At 32.9% G+C, this 21,175-nt stretch overlaps 1 protein-coding gene and 1 pseudogene across 1 annotated transcript; one reads left to right on the forward strand and one right to left on the reverse strand.

The window, feature by feature from the left end:
- The first annotated feature begins 875 nt into the window (after nucleotides 1-875).
- Nucleotides 876-5,551, forward strand: LOC143560966 (putative serine/threonine-protein kinase PBL7; annotated as a pseudogene).
- An 11,616-nt stretch (nucleotides 5,552-17,167) lies between these two features.
- On the reverse strand, nucleotides 17,168-18,272 carry LOC143560968 (F-box/kelch-repeat protein At3g06240-like). The gene is made up of 2 exons (XM_077049144.1): nucleotides 17,780-18,272; nucleotides 17,168-17,691 (listed from the first exon to the last, which is right to left on the reverse strand). Exons 1-2 carry the CDS (start codon nucleotides 18,270-18,272, stop codon nucleotides 17,168-17,170), a joined length of 1,017 nt encoding a protein of 338 aa, XP_076905259.1.
- Nucleotides 18,273-21,175: the final 2,903 nt, after the last annotated feature.

A 21,175-nucleotide genomic window follows, 5' to 3' on the forward strand; every position in this document is an offset into this window, starting at 1 on the left:
CCACCCCGTTGGTCCACCTCGGTTTTTATATTGTTTTTGTCTTTTTATTTGTTTTAGTTTCGATACCATAGCACACTTAACCAAAACTGACTTAATTCGCGTCGACTTACCGTCTCAAAACAGGAGATCGGCAACGCATGAGTTTTACTATCGCCCGAGTTTTACCGACCTGCCCTAGTTATTATTTAATAAAACAGTTGTTTTATAATAATAATTATTAATTAAAATAAATAAATAAATGATTCCTACCCTTTATTTGTTCCCTCCAAATTAATATTCATATTCAAAGAATAACTAACTCCCTCACTAATCAACTAACTTCTCCAACAGCCCACAATCCAATGTTTTTCTCTAATCGATTGATCACCACAAAACCTACATCTCGATCTCTCTATAAACGACGGCTGTTCGCGGTTAGCAGCAACGTCTATACTCTCTGCCAATTGGTGCGTAACTTAATCTTGTTTATGTTTACTCAAGCCCTAGAAATTGCCAGCATTACGTTCGATTGATTGATTGCCTGTATGAATTATGAATAATTGCTCGAGTTTATGATAGTATATGTATAAACGTGTGATTATGAGGTTGAACTGAATCGAATTTGACATTTCACATTGTATTTAATAAATGCTCACCAACTGTTCGATGAAATGTATGTGTGATACGTAGTAGAGGTGGGCAAAAACAACAGGTTAACTGAATCGATCCAAAAGCTATTCAGTTTGAACTGATTATTTAGAAACCGGTTTGGAACTGTCTGAAACAGTAGATTCGGAACCGGTCTATAAGTAACCGAACCAAAACCGGTCAAAAAGTAGCCAAAAACCGATCGTAAACAGTTCAAGAAACCGGTTTTGACTTTTGTTGACCTAACCATGCCGGTTTGTCACCTCTAGTTGATAGAACTAATATGATTCGTGTTTAATAAATAGCATATTCATGTTATGCTATTATTCTAGTAACTAATTGATAATGCTAGGGTGGACAATGGATACTTGTTACTCATTTATGAACATGCAAATCACACTAATTACAAATGGTAAATGCATTTTATGTTGGATGAGGTAGTCTGTGTAAAAGGTACGGGCGGTGGCCTTTTTAAAAACCATTTAGGACAGATCAAATCTTCGGATTTGATCACCTTTTTTCAATCGTAATTTGTTATGTGTTTTAACTTCAAATTCATACCGCTTGTTCAGTTTTTCACATTGAGTGGACAAACGATAATACTCTCTCTATCCTGAAGAAAGACTATTGTATTTGATGATCAGCACATTGTTACTTGTACTGCAATTGAATAACTGTTGTGAAAGCCATAATCTTTAGGAAGATTGCTTTATGACATAACATAATCTTTGAATCTTTATTAGATTTTGCTTCTATAAACATTAGGCATTCTAATTCTAATCTCACATGGTGTTTATCATGGTCAGGGCCTCCATTTCAAAAAGACGCGTAAAGGTGCATTCTCCGTTTATGCCTTTAGTGAGTTATCCAGTCGCTAATTGATATACTCTTCTAATTTGATAATATGTTCTAGCAATAATTTGTTCGGTAACATCGCTTTGATTATATGTTTTGATATTACCCTATATTTCCCGATTATTCCCCAATTTTGTTCTGATTTTTCCATAATTTTATAAATCTGTTAATAATGTTACAAGTAGTTTATTTGGTGTTACTTGATAATCTACTACAAATTGATAATATGATATACTTGCTACACTTGATAATCTGCTAAAACAGCCAGACTGTTTTTACCACTTTTATATGTTTATTATTATTATTATTATTACTATTATTATTATTGTTATTATTATTATTATTATTTTATTTTATTTTAATTTTTTTGTACTTTTACGTTAATGTTATTATGCTTTTGTTTATTTTCACTGATGAAGAAGTTTAAACTAATGCACATTGTTTTGACTTTGCTTATGCTCGTCCGATGATCACTTACATCAGGAGTGGGGGCTTTCTTATCTAGATTTATATGATCTCTCAACGATATTTTTAAAGGGAGCAGATCACACATTCAAGACTTTAGCTCTGAACTTTCTACAACAATCAGATCAAGAGTATCAGGTAAATACACACACACACACACACACACACACACACACACACCTCACCTTATTTGGATTGTCAGTAATTCACTAATTTGTTAATTTGAAGTTCAGTGTATTATATCTTATAAATCCGTTTGAATTGGTTTTCATGTGTAATTCAGTTATGCCACATGCTGCAAGTTGCAATGAAGCTTCTGAAGGGGAATTATAGAAACCGTGCAGTTTGAAAAGATAGCCTCTTGCACGTACTCGGTAATCTTCGATTATGATACGTGATATCAAAATAATGCTGTAATTTTGATTTGTTAGTTGATGTTTTAACTTGATAAGGTTTAATGACATCTTGTTCTGTGTTTAATTATATTATAGCAGGTTGTTATTTGTGTGTTGGATCAGTTTGGTGTTTGAATAATCATCTAAAGACAGACATGAAAAGTGCATCTCTTGTTTTTCCGGGAAAGGATCAACAAATTTTGATGATCAAGGAAATCATATTATCAAAAGATATTCATTTGCTGAATTGGCGGCTGCCACCGGGAACTTTAGAGAGGCTAATTTCTTGGGTGAAGGTGGATTTGGAAAAGTTCATAAAGGAACTTTAAAACACCATGGTCTGGTTGATATTAAAAGACTGGACAGGAGTGGGTCTCAAGGGGCTGTAGAATTTGAAAATGAAGTATTGGTCTTAGCAATTCTAAATCATCCTAATATCATCAAGGCAGTTGGTTACTGTGAAGATAAAAATGAAAAGTTATTAGTCTACCGCTACATGCTTTAGGTTGTCTCGAGGCTTATTTGCGAGGTGAGTTAATTTGTGTTTTATTAGCACACACTTGACACTTGAAACTAGGAGCGACAAATGTAAACACAACCCGACCCCGACACAAAAAACAAAATGATTAGTTATTGGTCTACGGCTACATGCCTTCCATGGAGGCTCTTGGCTATCAAAACAAAAATCATGTCATTCATTGACTCCACCGACTCTAAAGTATATCTAATTTGTTATAGATAACACTTTTATTTAGTTTTTTTGATAAATTGGTTAAACGGGACCCGAATTTATGTGTGTGTGGGTGGGTAGAAATCTTTGACACGAACAAAAAAAAAAATCATATTATACATTTGAGATAATATGCTTTGGTTACTCATTTAATAAATTCTTATAAATATTTACTTAGAACAAAAATCTATATATTTGGCTCGGTTCGGTTTTTGTTAAATGCAAAACCAGCTAGATATGATAGCCCAAAACCCGATTAGTATAAAAGAGAAATCTTTTATGTGTCATAAAACGATTAACTTTATATAAATCAAACTTCATGGCAGGTGTAAATCCTGATAGAATACCACTCGATTGGAAAACAAGAATGAAAATAGCAGCCGATGTGGCTCGTGGGCTAGCTTATATGCATCATGAAGTGAACCCGCCATTGATATATCGGGATTTAAAGTGTTCAAACATTCTGTTAGACGAGAACTTTAGTGCCACATTATCAGATTTCGGGTTGGCAAAATTTGGCCCGGTTGGAGATCAAAACAGTATCTTTACCCGGCTGGTGGGTACCGTTGGCTACCTTGCTCCGGAATATGTAATGAGCGGTGAACTCACCTTCAAATGCGACATCTACAGTTTGGGAGTTGTTTTGTTGCAGCTAATTACAGGCAAAAAAGCTGTTGACCTTACAAAACCCGAAGGTCAACAAAATATTGTTGATTGGGTACGTGTTTCTTTTTTATTCTTTTGTTAAAAGTTTTGAGCTAGGAGTAGGGGTGTGCAACGGGCATGACCTGGACCGGATGGAACCAGAACCGGTTTGAACTTTGAAGGGATTTTCAAACCTGGAACCAACCATTTATGTATGGGTCGGTCCGGGTTTTAAGCTTGTTCTGGAACCGGTTTTAAACAGGTTACCCATGAAACCGGTTTGCAATTGCATGACTCATGGACCACAGATTCCAAACAGCATGCTACTGGCCCGTTTTGCTTTAATCCGGGTTCCCCAATTTATATCAGAAGGCATGACCTCAAATAAAAGTCAATGCTTGACTTCTGAATAGAAGCTTGATGAATGATGACTTTTTGCTTATAAAGTATCATAAATATTTTAATTTCAGAGGAAAAAACTTCACATTCAGTGAAAGCTGGACCTCTATGTCTAAAGTGCTTCATTTTTCCTTTTTAAAAAGTTTATTATATGTTTCTCATTTGTAATATATGAAAACAGATTTGTAAGTTGCCAGTTTGATGGAATGAGTCACATGTCAAAGGACTTGGTCCTCCAGATTGACCAAGTTTCCAATATGCACTTACCGGAAACTTGGCCAATCTGGCTCCTTCGCAGTTGACCAAACCAGCCACCAAGGACCAAGGTATATTTTTGTTTCCAGTGTTAGGAGAGCTTCACAAATCACCGGTTAGTCGTTATCTATTACGGTATCTGATTTTAATGATATATATATATTTTTCTATGTTTATTGTTATAGCATTAGGCGTCGTTTAAAAAAATTAGCTTATATATTTCGTTACTGGTTAGGGATGCAGGCCTTTTTAGCCGAGGTATTTAAATCCTTGGAGACGGCCCTGCATATTGCATTAGTTTATTTACTTTTTCGTGAATTCTAAATTAAATTAGTCATGTGTGTGGATTAATCCCATGGTAGTTCGGTTAGTTAGCTGATTTTCTGCAGTAGTGCATGTGCACGCTCACATAAGTGTGTTTTGTCACTTTGTGTGTGCAACCTTGGGGCCTGAACCAGCAAGTTGATTTGCAGGCCAAGATTAATGTTCACGGGTATCACCTTTTCTGGCGGGTTCATAACCGGACCGATTCCTGGTTAGCTATGGAATACAGAACCGGACATGCTTTCTAATACCGGTTCGGTTAAAATAACCTGAACCTAATAAATAACTAATGGTTTAGTTTTACGTTTTGGTTCGGCTTTGGTTTTTCTATTGATTTTTGTGACCAAAAAACCGAGTTTAAGTGGTTTATAACAAATTAATAAATTGTGTAAAACATTTTAGGTCCAAATGTGTAATACTAATTTAACCATTAATAGGCCCAAATTCATTATTTTGGGCCATGTTTTTTGGTCCAAAGTTTTCAAATAAAGTTTTCAAAACCATATGGTTTTTCGAAAACTCAAAAACACGACTTTTGGGCTTTTAGTTTACTTTGTGCCAAAAACTGATAGTACACACTCTTAAGCTGACTATATTAAAAGTAGTAGTTTTACATGAACTTATTTGGACTCACCCGCCTGTTTTGCTACTTACAATATTTCAGGCTCGGCCGTTGTTTAGAAATGAAAACCATTTCATTCAAATGGCGGATCCGGTCCTCAACAATGTGTACCCGTTTAGAGAGTTATATCTAGCTTTAGGCATGGTTGCAATGTGTGTTGACAGGCAACCAGACGTGAGACCATTAGCAAGGGAAATATCCGAGGCTCTCGACTCCCTTGCTTCGACATCATGAACCAAAACAAACTAGCTCATGAGCTATGGTGTTGAAGCACACTTTGCCCACTTTTAAAAAGTTGACCCCTATCAAATCCAAAATATTCCATAAATGACAGAAAAATATTGTCTTTAACTCTAATCCAAAACCAAACATTAAATGTCCAAAATTAATCTTTTGATCAATCACCAAAGTCATGACCCTAAAGATCTGAAACCAAAGTCATGGCACGAAAGTTGAAACACACTTTGGCCCGCTAACTCTTTTTAAATCAAAATGCCTTAAAAACCACCTCGGCCCCTATCAAATTACGAACCAATTAACACTCTTTTGCAGCAAAAATCGTTGTTCCTAAACTGCCCGTTCTAGAGAGTATAACCTGAAATCAATTTTTTTCTAAATTGCCCAAAATACCCTTTGGATAATAATAATAATATAAATCAGTATTAAACTGTTTGACTGGTCTATTTTAATGAGTTGATCTTTTATATATCTTTTAAATAGTTATATAAAGAAAAGTATAGGTTTATTTGATCTTTTGAATAATGATAATAAAAATAAAGAGTCTTTAAACAGGATTTGCTATAAGTAGTGGTGTGCATGGGTCGGTTTGGGGCCAAACCCATAACCATAACCGACGTGCCAGTTAATAGATTACCATAACCATAACCGATCCGTTATGGTAGTTTCGGTTAATCAGTTCTGAAGGTCATAACGAATCTGTTATGGGTCGGTTAACTATGACCAAAATAATATGATACCAAATATTACTAAAAAAACATGACATAATCCAACAAAGCGTGATAGAAACCACACAACGGTGAAAAATACTAAGCTACAATCAGTTATACAACATTTACGGTAGTTAGATTACAATAAAAAATTAATATATATACAATATACTAATTTATTTAGTTTGACCCATCTGTTGATCAGTTCTTCACGTATGTAATAGAAAACATGAATGTTATGATAAACCCATAAGTAAAACATAACTGTTACAGTAGGGGAAGTAGTAACCGCCCGGATAAGAATGTAGATGACATGATAGTCAGCTTGGTCGAGTTCCCCTTTAGGATGTATGTTAATGATAGGGATTAGGGTTCTTGAGGAAACCGAATATGGAGAGATATATGGGTCACGAATTTCTTTAATGTGAGAGTTAGGTTTTTCTTATGATGTTAATATGTCTCTTCCATGTTTTTATATACACCTAAGGGGAAACCCTTGATCAGCAAGTAATGGCAATATGGTCCATCAACAATTACCTAGCTAATATAATAACAAGGTATAATTAATTTTGATCTATTATTATATAAATGATAATGAAGGCCACACATAAATATATATATCCATATATTTATTCTTACATTCTCCCACTTGGCCGAATAATCATTTATTATAAGCATTAGATTAGTCTGCAGATTTTAACACTCATTTTAGCTTTAAACTCAAACTGGAGCAGAGAAATACAATCATTGAATTGAACATCAGCTCAAGACCCCCATTAATCATACTGCAGTCCTTGTTTAAAACCTAAGTAGTTATGATCAAAATTTTATAAGTAAGCCCTTCAAATATTTGATTTGTATATTAATTTGTCTATATGTCATTACGCATGCAGAACATATTAAGAGACATACAAAATCAAAACTGGTGAGGAAACTTAATAATTAGTCAATTAAAATAAGTCATTCATATAACGATATACTATTATACATGGTCATAAATGATCTCATTTTTATTATAAACGCTTTCAAAAGACTTATGGGTAATAGACCTTTAGTTATAGGATCCTTAAGCATATCTTGAATGTATCAATATGAGAATTTAGTTTCCTCAATTCGTTCATAAGTGAATAATTTATTTCATATCGAAATTTAATGCAGCACCTCTTGAACTGTTACTGTTTGAGAATACATGGCAGCTGACTTTATCACAATAAGTCTTCAATATATAATTTATATGGAGTTTATAAACTTATGAGTCCAATGATAAATTTTCAACAACATTTATTGACAATTGCGTTGAGATTTAATCAACATATTATGTCATTAAATTTAGATTGTTGTTATCTGTTTATTATGAATCTTCCATGAGATAGATTATCTTCTGACATAAGAATATATCCCGAAAATTATATCTTCTTATTTTTTTGAATATGACGAAGTTTAGAGTAATCAATCGGTTTGAATTCTCACTTATTCTTTTAAATTATAGTCCCTCGTTTCCTTTAAAGATATTTCAATACTCTTTTAGATGCTTCGCATTAATGTAGACATATCTAGTGTGTTGCAATTCGAGTAATATTTGAACGAGTATAGACTTGTACTTACATAAGGCTTCTACTTAATGAAGCATAAGGAAATAATCTCAGTGATCCTATTATCCTCTAAAGGAGAACATTATTGTGTGTTACATGTATAAGGACCCTTTTAAGTTAATACTTGTAAAACAAAACTAATGTCTCTTCAGGTCTATCTCAGTATGTTATGATATATATTATGTAAGGGATATCTCTTGAGATCTATCATATCAAAGTATGTATAAACAATACTTAGACTTATGTAACATATGCTTGTCAAAAGAATGTCATCTATATAAGGACAAGTTTGTTTTTAGTTGCTCCCACTCATCTTGAGGTAGGTACATTGATCCACTTAGTTGTTGATGAAAATTATTATATAAAGGTTTCATCACATTTTGATGTTTTCATTAACCCATACATGGATTATATTGACTTACAGACTAAATGTTCTTTGACCTTCAATTTAAAACTTCAAGTTGCTTTATGAACATGTAAATATGCAAGTCAGTTGCTAGGAAAAGTTATTTAAATGTTCATGTAATGTAGCTCTTAAATATTATAAGATACTTTGAACAATGATGATCCTCAAAGAAATCTTTTATAACAAGGGTAAGAAGATTCTTTGATGATTTAATCCCTCTTGAATATAACCTTTAATAATCAATCGTGCTTCTTAGCGTCTTAACGTTTGTATTAGGATTTAGTTTAGTTATGAACACTGTTAGGTGATTCAACCAAATCCCAAACGTTATTTTGACTTATGGAATTTAATTTAGATTGCTAATAATAGCTTTATTCCATTCAGAAGATTGATTAATATTAATGGTTTAATTAGAAGACGTAGGATCAGTAAACTTTTCATCATCCATTTCAACTTCAGTTAAGGAGGTTATATAATCATCAAAGTTAGTAGGCTTTTAAAACCTAGATGACCTCCTGACTTAATTATTGGGTTTATTAGAAGTTTTGGTTTTCTGGATTAGCTCTTGTTTAGGTTGCTATCATTTTCAGGATTCTAAGTGTGTAAGAGTTGGTGCAGTATGGTATACAATAGGTGAAATAGGAGTTGAGTTCGGAGTAAAATTTGGTGACTCTCTTCCCCCCCCCCCCCTCTTGTACCTATGACAAGTCATTATAAAGACTTTTACTGCTCCCATTAACCTTAGAAACCTTTAGGAAATTGGCATGCTTAAGGTCAATATTTAAAGACCAACAAATTCTAATAGAGAAACAAGTTAATAATGTAAGTTGTTGTAGTTTCTCTTGGTGAGGATTAGTTTAGAAAGAAATCTATATGCCCACATTTAAGCAATAATGAAATTTTTGTAAGAGTAGTATTAAATTTTAAGGAGATAAATTTTGATGGAACAGTTTTGTGATGGAGCAATGTCTTGTACGAGAGGTGTAATTGAGTTAATATCAAGTTTTCACCCCTCTTGCAAATCTTACAAGCTATGATTATGACACTTAATGCTCCCACTGATCTTCGAATCTCTTTGAAAGCTACATGAGAAGTTTCAATGATGTATGTGACGCAGAAACATTTCATTCATATGTTAGACTTAATTTGATTTCTTTAACGCCCATATGTCATAAGAAACTTAGGGAGATATTTAGAAGAAAGCATATTAAGTATATATGAATGGATTTCTTTAAGACCGTGGATCATAGAAGTCAGATTAGATACAAGTAAATAGTTATTAAATGATAACTTATGTCTAAATATTCCATTTGGAATAAGTTCCACGAATGTCAGTGAAATATAACTTTGGGTGGACCATATTTATTCCTTAAGCCTAGTAATGTTTATGGCATCCAACATTTGATTTTAAAATCACTTAGAATGAGATTATATGAAAAATCATCCTCATCAACCATGTCATGATTTCTCATGAAGTTTTGGTTTTAATGGATGACATTTATAGGTCTCATTTGTTTTTTTTTTTGTTAAAAAAAATTGATAACAAGAGTTGTGAAAGTATATAGTATCATTTAGTTCTATCTTATAAATGTTTCTATCCGGATATTGATAACAAATAATATGAGAGTTTAATGTAAGAGTGACTTTATGTTGGCTATGCAAACCTCACAACTGTCATAACGTAGCTTAAGTATTGTATTAAATTCTGATTAAACACCCGAACTTATAAGGTATCCTAAAGCATAACTAGAACAGTTTATTATGGTTTATGATAACTTGAACATTTAATTTTGTCACCAACACTCATTTTAGTTATTCGTTGATTTTTGGTAAGGAAACATACAAAGAACTAGAATCAACCTATCATGTGTTAATTGGAATATAGAATTAACAGACTTAACTATCATGAATATGTGACTACTTATTTCAGCCAGTTGTTCTTTTAAATTATGGATAGTCTCATTGTTTATGCCTAGTAAAATGGCATATATTTGCAGCGAGGCTTTTCCTTAGAGAACTTAAAGCTGAAGGTAATATTTGTATTTTGTCCATGAACCTTAAAATGATCCTCTTTTAGGTTTTATTTTAATGGTAGTGAAATAACATCTTAATTTCTAGTACCAGACATTTCTTTTCTTGTAGATATGTTGGTGATCAACACACTCATTTTCGTTTGATACTTTTGAGTGTTATAGTTGATTCTTAAGGCATCAAATTGTACTTTTGAAAAATATAGTATTTAATGTACTGGAAAATTATACTTATTTTCATGTGTGAGCCCTTAATTTTATGTGTCATGTCATGATACTGTACATTATGATGTATTTAATAATGCCATTTGACCTTATAGTTAGAATTTTAAGAAGGAATGTATGCATCTTAGGAGTTATTTTGATTATTTTCTAGATATTAGATTAGTTTTAGGGAAAACTAAATCTAAAATAACTCTACTTGATAGCATGAGTTTATTATTATCATAAGAGACATTATGTTTGACTCATCCCATTTATGCTCTAGGTTTCTTCTTTATTACTATTATTAAAAGGAGCAACGGGATGGTCATGTCTTGAGAGATAATCATAAAAATGAGAAGAGCTAAAAGTTAATGAAACTCTTTTGAGGTAAAACATATTGGGTTTGAGATTAGAGTGAATGATTTGAATGAGAGTAATTTCAAGGAAGAACATTATGACGAGTAATGTAATGGGATATTAAAGTAAGATAGATTATTTAAAATGATCATTAGATTAATGAAAGATCATTAATTGTGAGGATCATTATATTTTGTTGAAGATGTGATATGTCTATTATTAACATCAAATTAATAGACAACTTAAATTAAAAGTTCTACTTAAATAAAAAATATATCACCTTTGGGCAAAATTAAAATTTATTTAAGTATATGTGCAAAACAATTGTAACACATCACCTTTGGGCAGAAGTGAGACAACCATTTTAATTATGAACGAGTTAGTTTTGCTCTATTTAAATGTAACTCATCACCATTGGGCAGAAGCGATACATTTAAACCATGTTAAGCGAAACTAACACGGCTTGTATTAAGACTTGAATGATATGTTAGACGTAATGCATCACTTTTGGGTATAAGTTTACATCAACAATTTATTCAAGTTTAAGCCTTTCTATGTTTTGTAATGTATATTTATATTTTAAGTGTTTACAAAACATTTAATTAATTAAACCAACTGTTACCCGAAAAAAAAATTATCGTGTTTTCGGTTTTATGAGATCTCGGAAATTATGAGTTCTCGGTTAACACTTGAGTTTTCAATTTTTATTGGGTTTTAATGAGATCTCGGTTTTAATGAGATTTTAGTTTTGATGAAATCTCAATCTTTTGAGATTTCGGTGTTATGAGATCTTGGTTTGACCAAGATTTCGGTAAGCACTAAAATCCAAATTATTTAGGGTAAACATATTTTGGTTTAAATTCTTTAGAGATTAATTTTATCTTTAAGATTTGTTTTAATTTTGAAATTTATGTTTTCCATAATTATTCAAAATTTAAAAATCTTTGAAGATTTGTTTATTCAATTATTTTAGATAAAACATAATCATAATCCGAATTTTAACCAAAATATGTCATATTTTCAAAAAACCCATGATGAACACGAAGAACACCACCGAAAAACATAAAGTTTTTAACAGGTTTTTAATGTGAGATTGGTTATAAGATTGTTTTTAAACAGTTTATATATAACCATATTTCAATAAGTTCAAAAGGTTAATAATAATAAAAAAACAGAATTAGGGTTTATTAGATTTTAGTTCATGTCTTCCCGTTTAGATCCAGATTTAAGGAAAACATAAAGAACTGATTAATCATTTATATAATAATAAACAAATGTAAGAATAAATATATGGATATATATATTTATGTGTGGCCTTCATTATCATTTATATAATAATAGATCAAAATTAATTATACCTTGTTATTATATTAGCTAGGTAATTGTTGATAGACCATATTGCCATTACTTGCTGATCAAGGGTTTCCCCTTGGATGTATATAAAAACATGGAAGAGATATATTAACATCATAAGAAAAACCTAACTCTCACATTAAAGAAATTCATGACCCATATATCTCACCATATTTGGTTTCCTGAAGAACCCTAATCCCTATCATTAACATACATCCTAAAGGGGAACTCGACCAAGCTGACTATCATGTCATCTACATCTTTCTCCGGGCGGTTACTACTTCCCCCTACTGTAACAGTTATGTTTTACTTATGGGTTTATCATAACAAACTGTTTTAATTATGCTCTGATACCACATGTTGATCAGTTCTTCATGTATGTAATAGAAAACATGAATGTTATGATAAACACATAAGTAAAACATAACTGTTACAGTAGGGGAAGTAGTAACCGCCCGGAGAAGGATGTAGATGACATGATAGTCAGCTTGGTCGAGTTCCCCTTTAGGATGTATGTTAATGATAGGGATTAGGGTTCTTGAGGAAACCAAATATGGAGAGATATATGGGTCACGAATTTCTTTAATGTGAGAGTTAGGTTTTTCTTATGATGTTAATATATCTCTTCCATGTTTTTATATACACCCAAGGGGAAATCCTTGATCAGCAAGTAATGACAATATAGTCTATCAACAATTACCTAGCTAATATAATAACAAGGTATAATTAATTTTGATCTATTATTATATAAATGATAATGAAGGCCACACATAAATATATATATCTATATATTTATTCTTACACCATCAACTTTGACCTTTATGACTTTTAAGCACTCATATTTTCCACATTTATTGACATAAACAACTAGATCATATATTTAATAATTTATTTAATTTCATTAAATAATAAACATAAACTATCACAGATTAAATTGTGGTGTTTTTTTTTTGAACGACCAACTAAGTAACGCTAGGTACTTTGTACGCGGCCCCTATTGGCTAAAGGTAGCCCGAGCTGGCCACGAGTCCGGACGGACGGAGCCTCTATCGGTCCATCAATTGAGGAATTCACCGGATAAATTGTGGTGTTAAATAGGAGATAATCATAACCTGCTTTATTTCAAACATTAATGAGAATACTAGAATATGTAACTAAATTCTAAAAAAAAAGCTCAATCTGTAGCAAATCAAAAAGTTTTAGCTTCTTAAGGGTGGTTCTGTTATGACGGGTTTGAATTTATTTTTAATCAAAACCGACATGTATTTGGAGGTTTTTGAAAATCCATTATGTCGGTTATCGATTAAAATTGTTGGTAATCAAGAGGGCAATTCACACAATTCACAATAGAATAGAATAGAACAAGAACACCGATTGAATGATGAACAAACGACATTCTTGAATTAAAATACTGAACATTCGATTATACTGAATGTGCGATAGATAATTTGTCTGACATCATTCCCTATTTATAGACTAAATAATTACATATTAACCCTACTAAAATACAATAATTACAGTAAGACCCCTATACTTAATATAAATATTAATAATTTAGTTTACACACTAATAAAAATCGGTTCAGTTATGGTGGTTATGGTTCGGTAAACTGCTATGACGGTTAACTTGTTCACCCAAGGTTATAAGTGTGAATGCTAGATTTCTTTATTAGGTATATCACTTTGAAAACAACATAAATATAATTTTCTTTAACAAAATATTGATATCTAATTTTAAATTACATTAGAACTTAATATAAAAAATAATAAGTTCAGGTTGAGTCGGTGGGTTTTTCACCTATGGTGGGTTTTCAGTTGAGGATGGAATATAGATGATCACGGTGAAGAAAGGGGGGAGAGGGGTCAGTGGCGCGTTAGTGATCCAAATGACCATTAAAAAAATTAGAACTTTGACCGGCCGTTAAAAAATGATACTTTGACCAAGTTTTTACAAAAACAAGCATGAAATCATACTCAATTTCTCTTAAAATAAAATTATTTGCCAGATCCATTTGGAGTTACAGGGGAATCACTTACAGATTCAAAACTTGTTTTTGACAACTCGGGCTTAGTGCTTTTTTACTTTGTGTTGACTTTTCTGTTATAGTCTGTTGACTTTTATAGCTATTTTTGACAATCGGTCATGACTCAGGAGCCCACTTGTGTTAGTTATAGTGATCTTATTTAGCCTATAAATACAGAATCACTTACATATACCAATGTTTTAAAAAGGGGATATTTAACCTTACTGAGTTAGACTCAGAAATGATACAATCGATTGCATAGGGTTGTATCGGGCGGTTTAACCGGGTTGACTGGTTAATCCTATAATTTCATAAAAATATAACTTTAACTCAAAAAGTAATCCAAAAGTACATGATTCCCTGATATAGAAAAGACCGCCAGGTTAAAGCTGATCAGTTCGATTGTGTAGGAAAGGCCGCTAGGTTAAAATTTTTAATTGTAGGTAAATACAGGGCGCTAAAAATCTAAAGTCTAAACAATAGAATTTCAGTACGATTGTATAAACCGGTATTGCCGGTAATACCAACGGTTCAAATTACAGACCGTTTGCTTAATTTACCGGCTACTTGCCCGCATGCGGTTTAACCGGTATTACCAGCTGGTATAAACATATTTTAAAACATTGATAGATACCTTATGATTTTTAGCTTTCTTCCTGTATTATATTTAGTTTGTTATAAGATATTCTAATATATATAACTATAGAAGTATTTTTAGAGTACAGGAAAAATGTAAAATGTACGCAAATGGTTTAGATTGTTATAATGATATTCTGATATAACTTTGGTTTCACGGTTGGTTTTTTACTTTCGGTCGGTTGATCGATTGCAAAATTTTCAAACTGTAGCAAATGGTTATACCAGAATCTTTTTTATTATTTAGTATTGAATAATGTTTAAAAGGCAAGTTTATCCCTTTTTATGCATTAGCATGTGTAAAACTCTTAAAATCAAGTGTCTTAATATACCCTTATCCTATGTATTGTATATAGTATAGATATAGAAAAGATTAACCTATCCGCGACCATTTGTTACAACCACCGCCTATAGACCACTTTTGTTGCAACTAGTGTCACCACCATTGCCTTTGTCACCACTCACCCCCACCATCCTCACCCCGCAATGTTATCGTTGTTGGTAATTTCGAACTCCATATCACAAGTCGTTGAACTTGATGAACCCATATTGTAGGGGTGAGCAAGAATTGGTCAGACCCGAAATTACCCGAAAACCGAACTGAAAATTAACCAAAACCGAGACCGATATGTTAATTAGATTTGGCCTTCGGTCCTCGTATGTTAGCGATCTCGGGTTCGGTCCGGTCCGGTCCTCGGGTTTGGACCTAGAGAACCGAAATGAAATGAAGAATGATGGGAGCATGGGACCAAATTTCAATATAATTTTTATAACCTAGTAAAACTCAATATAGTAGAATTGAAGAAGCACGAGTTTTAACATAGTAAAACAAAATTACATCATTTATTAAAGTTTGTAAACGGTCCAATGACTGTTGGTTATGAGAATGATAATGCTTTTATTTCTTTATTTTATTCAATATCTTCTTGATGATTTGAATATCACTATTTTGTCATTCTATATTTATATTCAAACTCAAAATAAACAGAAAATAAAGAGTCACATGCACTGACAACTTTTTATTTCTTTATTACACTACATCATTTCTATACAAATAGTTTTAATCTTCTTCTTCTTCTTCTTCAAGCAAGTTGCAAATACAAAATTTAGAAGAACTATCTTAATGAAAGGCAACTGTATCCACTTGTAAAACCGGTAACAAAGCATTCAGAATCAAATGATGTGGCTTCATCTTCTTCCCCTTCTTATGTTCTCTTCTCCTAGCCCGTGTAAACAAGAGAGAAGATGAGAATCTCGGGTTTAGCTTGCAAACCCGGATGACCGGACCGAACCCGAAATTATGCCTAGGTCCGGATTTCGGTTCTGGGTTTTCAATATTTTTCGGTCTCGGGTCGGTCCGGGTAAATTGATTTGCACAGCCCTACCATATTGACAAGTTGGTTATAATTGGTTCTGATTCTTAATTACAATATGTTTTTTAATTGATTTGTAATTAAAATAAGTAATGACTTGAGTAGCACGTTAGAATTAGTCTATATAAACCAAGCTATGGTTAAAAATTATAAAACACGTGAAATGCAACCGAGTTAGAGTTTCATATAAGAAACACAAGCTATATATGTGTAACATGGGTTATTTGTAATCAAATTAATCATTACCATCAATAATACAAACAAGAATTAGATTAATAATCTTTGATTGTCACTTTTAATCGTCGCCACCATTTTCGTCATAAAAAACTGCATGTCCCCTTGGATCCAAAACCTGTCTTTTCTTCCCCACAACTAGAAGATTCATGGATACAAAATGACACATTCTTATTTACATTTATACGACAATGAGCCAACTATATAAATTAATTCATCGACATGATCTTTAATAGGATGTCATGCCAAATTAAGAACAAAATATTCTTTTAAAGACACAAGGCAACACAAAACAATGCTTTTTTCCCTTTCTTTCTACAAAACAACTACTAAGGCCTAAGGGGTTGAAACTTTTCACCATATATACATATCTACCGACCACTGGTGATTCAGCCGAGTATGATTCATGCATAAGTGATCAACTATCTTAATTTTGTACATGTTTTTTTTTGGAAGGTTTTAGTAAGTTATGTTACAATCCGGAATCTCTATTAAGCAACATGAGAGTTGATGCATAAATCTGAGAGATTAAATGATTGTACATATGATTGGCATTCCATGTCAGATTTTTAAAAACTCAAGGGGTTAATCACAATCAGATCAATAGAACTGTATTAACTAAATACGAAAAACATTAATAATTAGTAGCTTGAATCTGATGATAAACAATAAACGTAGCGCAAACAATTCACCAATCATGTGGGTGATACAAGAGTCTCAATATATATAATTTGATCATGTGTAAACAACCATCTCGGAGAACAAAAATCCCAGTAGCGTGCTATGAAGTCCTCCGTATTCATTTTGCTAAAAGAATGGTCTCCCTTCAGAACGGCAAGCCAATTGCCAACGCTCACTGTGGATACACACTGCCTTCTACACTTGTTGCGGCTAAAAGCAGCCACCTTCACCCACCCAACATCACCATCCACCCTCCACACATCGCCATGCTTCATATTTAATAATTTATAGGACGCACACAAGTGGAGGCGTCCATTGAGAACGACTAAACTTCTACAATCATCTTTTGCATCACTTGGAACAACTGGACATTGTATTTCCCTAAATTTTTCTGTCTTCACATCAAAACATATAATCCAGCTATTCCGTTCGGTAGACATAGGTGCCACATTGAAATAAAGGCACTCGCCCCATAAAATAGGGTTAGTGCAATCGCATCCGATGTTAGAGCCAACTGAAAACTCTCCATGAATCCAATCTGTGAGAATAGATATAAGCTTTAGAGTGGCTATTCTTCGTGATCAAATAAAGAAGTTTGTAATCATTAGAAGAGTCCATATAGAAACCGATAGCATCAAAAGCACCAATAATGGGAAAAGGATTGTTGGGGTTAGCTGACAACCTCTTGTACGCACCCGTCAATGGATTCCAAAACGCTAGCTTACCAGGTAAATACGTTGAGTCTAAACATACCAATCCATCCAAGCTTGCTAAAATTACAAAATCATCCATAGGATCAAAGTTACGATAAGAAGGGACGGTTGTTGAACTGTCGTTGAGGGGTTCACAATTAAGCGTACGGAAACTGACAGGCCGGCGGTGGTTAAGCGTGAGAAGTTTATAGGCGTTGATGGTTACGTGGTGGAGGTGCATCCTGGCAAACGTAGGTGATGATAGAAATGATTTCCGTTGTTTGCAAACAGACATGAAACGGCCTACGTACTTCGCTGGAAGTCTTGGTAATATCTGCAGTTCTATTAGACTAAGTGGAAGCTGAATGGTCTTCGTCTTCGTCTTCATCTTCATCTTCTTATAGAGTTTCCGGGCTTCCTTCAACATTCTTTCCAGATTTGAAACTGAATATCATCAACCACTGATGTATGCAGCAGGAAATTAAATCATAAACAATGCAGCAAATATGTCTTGGACCTAATTCCCTAATGAAAGGAAAAAACTATGTTAAAAAATAAAATAATATTTAAATTCTATCCCGACAACATCTCGTCTTTATAGATAAATGAATATTATATTATTATAATTATAAAATGTTATTTAAGTTTTTTATAAAAAATAAAACTTTTTCTTAAAAATGTTTTTGTAATATTTATCCCGACGAAATGTGGTGGGGAAAGGTTTTACGTTATTTTTCGGGAGGAAGCTATATATGCCAACTACACTATTCCCGACAACATGTTGTCGGGATAAGTATTTTTGATTTGTACCAACTACATGTTGTCGACAAAGTTCAAAAATCGTTGTCTGGGTAGGATAAAATTCTTGTAGTGACAGGATATATAAATATAGTTTGTTTCTATCAAGAAGACGATTTTTTATAAATTAGCTGCTATCGACCATATAGAAAAACAAACTCAATAACAAACAATATTAATGTTAATTAATTAATTGTCACAGCGTACCCTTAACCCTAAAGGCACCTGGTCACAAGCACTGGTGTTTGGATCAATGGGAGAACGAACTACAGATATTGATTGCTACAGTGGCGGATCTAGACATCAATTTTAGGGGTGACGTTCATTTTTTTTTTACCATATTTCACACAATGTAAACTAGGGCCTTCGCCGAGAATCGTGAAAATTTTTTAGGCCGAAGGCGAAAAAACTGGCCCTTAAATTAGTTGTGTAATTGGGTTTAAACATTAAAAATACATATTTTTTTAAAATATATATAATTAAAAAATAAAAATTCAGGCCTATCGGGGTGTCGGGTCGCGATCGGTCGACCACCCGGCCATGCCTCATAGCCGCCCTTGATGTATAGAAACACGGTAATAAATAAATTAAAACACATATGGTGCAAATTTCTTCTATTCGGTTTTTGAAAGCTTGAAATCAAGACATTACATCCTCTTCTTTACTTTATCAAGCGTTTCTCTCTCGATCGCACAAATTAAAGCATTGTTCAAATACTCATCACCCATTCGGTTGCACAAATCCATCTTGATAAGCTTCATTTAGAAAAACATCTTTCAATGGTTGCGGTTGCAACCGTTAAAACCAACGCTAGCTTCAATATTCGATAAACCAAAGGAAAAGTGGTGTGTTTTCCCGTTTCCACCATTACACGAGCAAGGTCACACATTATACTCATTTTTGCAAATTTATCATCTTCCTTTAAAGTGTGATAAAAGGTCGTAAGATCATCACCCGAAATACACCATCTTTCTTCATTACTAAAATCATTCAGACGCATCTCATAAAATGACACTATCTTAGATATATCAAACTTAAAAAATAAATTGCAAGGATTTAAATAAGGATTTAAACCAGACATATTTTCTAACAAACTAGTTGAGACCTCACTGAATCTATTTTCATGTTCTTGAATTTGCATATCCAAAATCATATTAAAAACTTCAACCTAAAAATGGTGTCGAGTGGTGGTGTCGGGTGCAACGTCGTTTGATGTCTGGCTAGTTTCCAATTTCCGAACAATGAGTATTATTTTTGAAAAATGGTTAATGGGTTTTAATTGGTTTGGGCTTTAAACTTTGGTTGGACTTTTATTTGGTTGAACTTTTAAATTGGTTGAGGTTTAAACAAATAGGGGCAACGTCATATTTTTTCAGGGGTAACGAAATACGAAACCTGCCCAAAAAAATAATTTTTTACACTATCGGCGAAAAGTTGAGAGATAGCGAAGGTTACCCCTGCTAAAGAGCTAGGTCCGCCCCTGAATTGCTATAATTATGTATGCTTACTTAATGAACCCGAGTACAAGGAAAGGAATCAACGGTGGCTAAACCACCGAGCATTTTAAATTTTTAATACGTATGCTTAGTGTGTGTATATATATATATATTTATACATATATTAGTTTTTATGAGTTGAAAAGTCAATAGCCATATTTACTGGTATTCTGGTAACATGTTTATCTTGATATTTTCTTTCTTTTTTTCATTTTTCTTTCTTATGAGGTTTTTCTTTTTGTGAGTGGTACTCAAACTCTCAAAGACTAATTCAAAGGGTAATGATTTACAGCATTAATTCTGAGGTTTAACTAGCCTCTAAAAATGTATCGGATGTAGGCCCGTAAACAAACTGAATGTTCGGTAAACTATTCGTAAACTGTTTGACGGGAAGTTCGTTTATGTTCGTTTATTTAATAAATGAACGAACATGAACCAAAAATATATGTTCGTTTAGTTAAACGAACGAACATGAACACATGTTCTGTTCGTTCATTTATGTTCATGAATGCTCGTTTATGTTCGTTTATGTTTGTTTATTTATGTTCGTTTATGTATTAATAGAAAATAATTAAATATTATCTCGATTGGTCATCTGCTTAAATGTTTTATATTTGTTAATTTGTGTTCATTTAAGTTCGCTTATATTTGTGTTCATTTGCATTTGTTCATACATGTTCGTTTATCTTTGTTAAGTTATGTTCACTTAGATTTTAAACAAACGAAGACAAATGTCCATTTTTAAATAAACGAACATGAACATAAATATTTGTTCGATTAAGTATCCGTGTTCTTTTAAAGTTAAATAAACAAACACGAACATGCCCTTGTTGGTGTTCATTCGATTCGTTTGCAGGCTTTCATTATTCAAATTGATGAATATATCGGTCTCAATCTCTAGACTCCGCTGATTTCATTTGTGTTCGTGAACCGTTCGTGAACACATTATATTCCTTAATGAACGAACATGAACATAAAATCCCGTTCGATAAGTGTTCGTGAACACGTTATTTTCTTAACAAACGGACATGAACAA

The sequence above is a fragment of the Bidens hawaiensis genome, unplaced genomic scaffold, assembly GCF_021521415.1.
Source record: "Bidens hawaiensis isolate Kalapana, Puna unplaced genomic scaffold, B.hawaiensis_p1.1 tig00020517_1, whole genome shotgun sequence".
NCBI lineage: Eukaryota > Viridiplantae > Streptophyta > Magnoliopsida > Asterales > Asteraceae > Bidens > Bidens hawaiensis.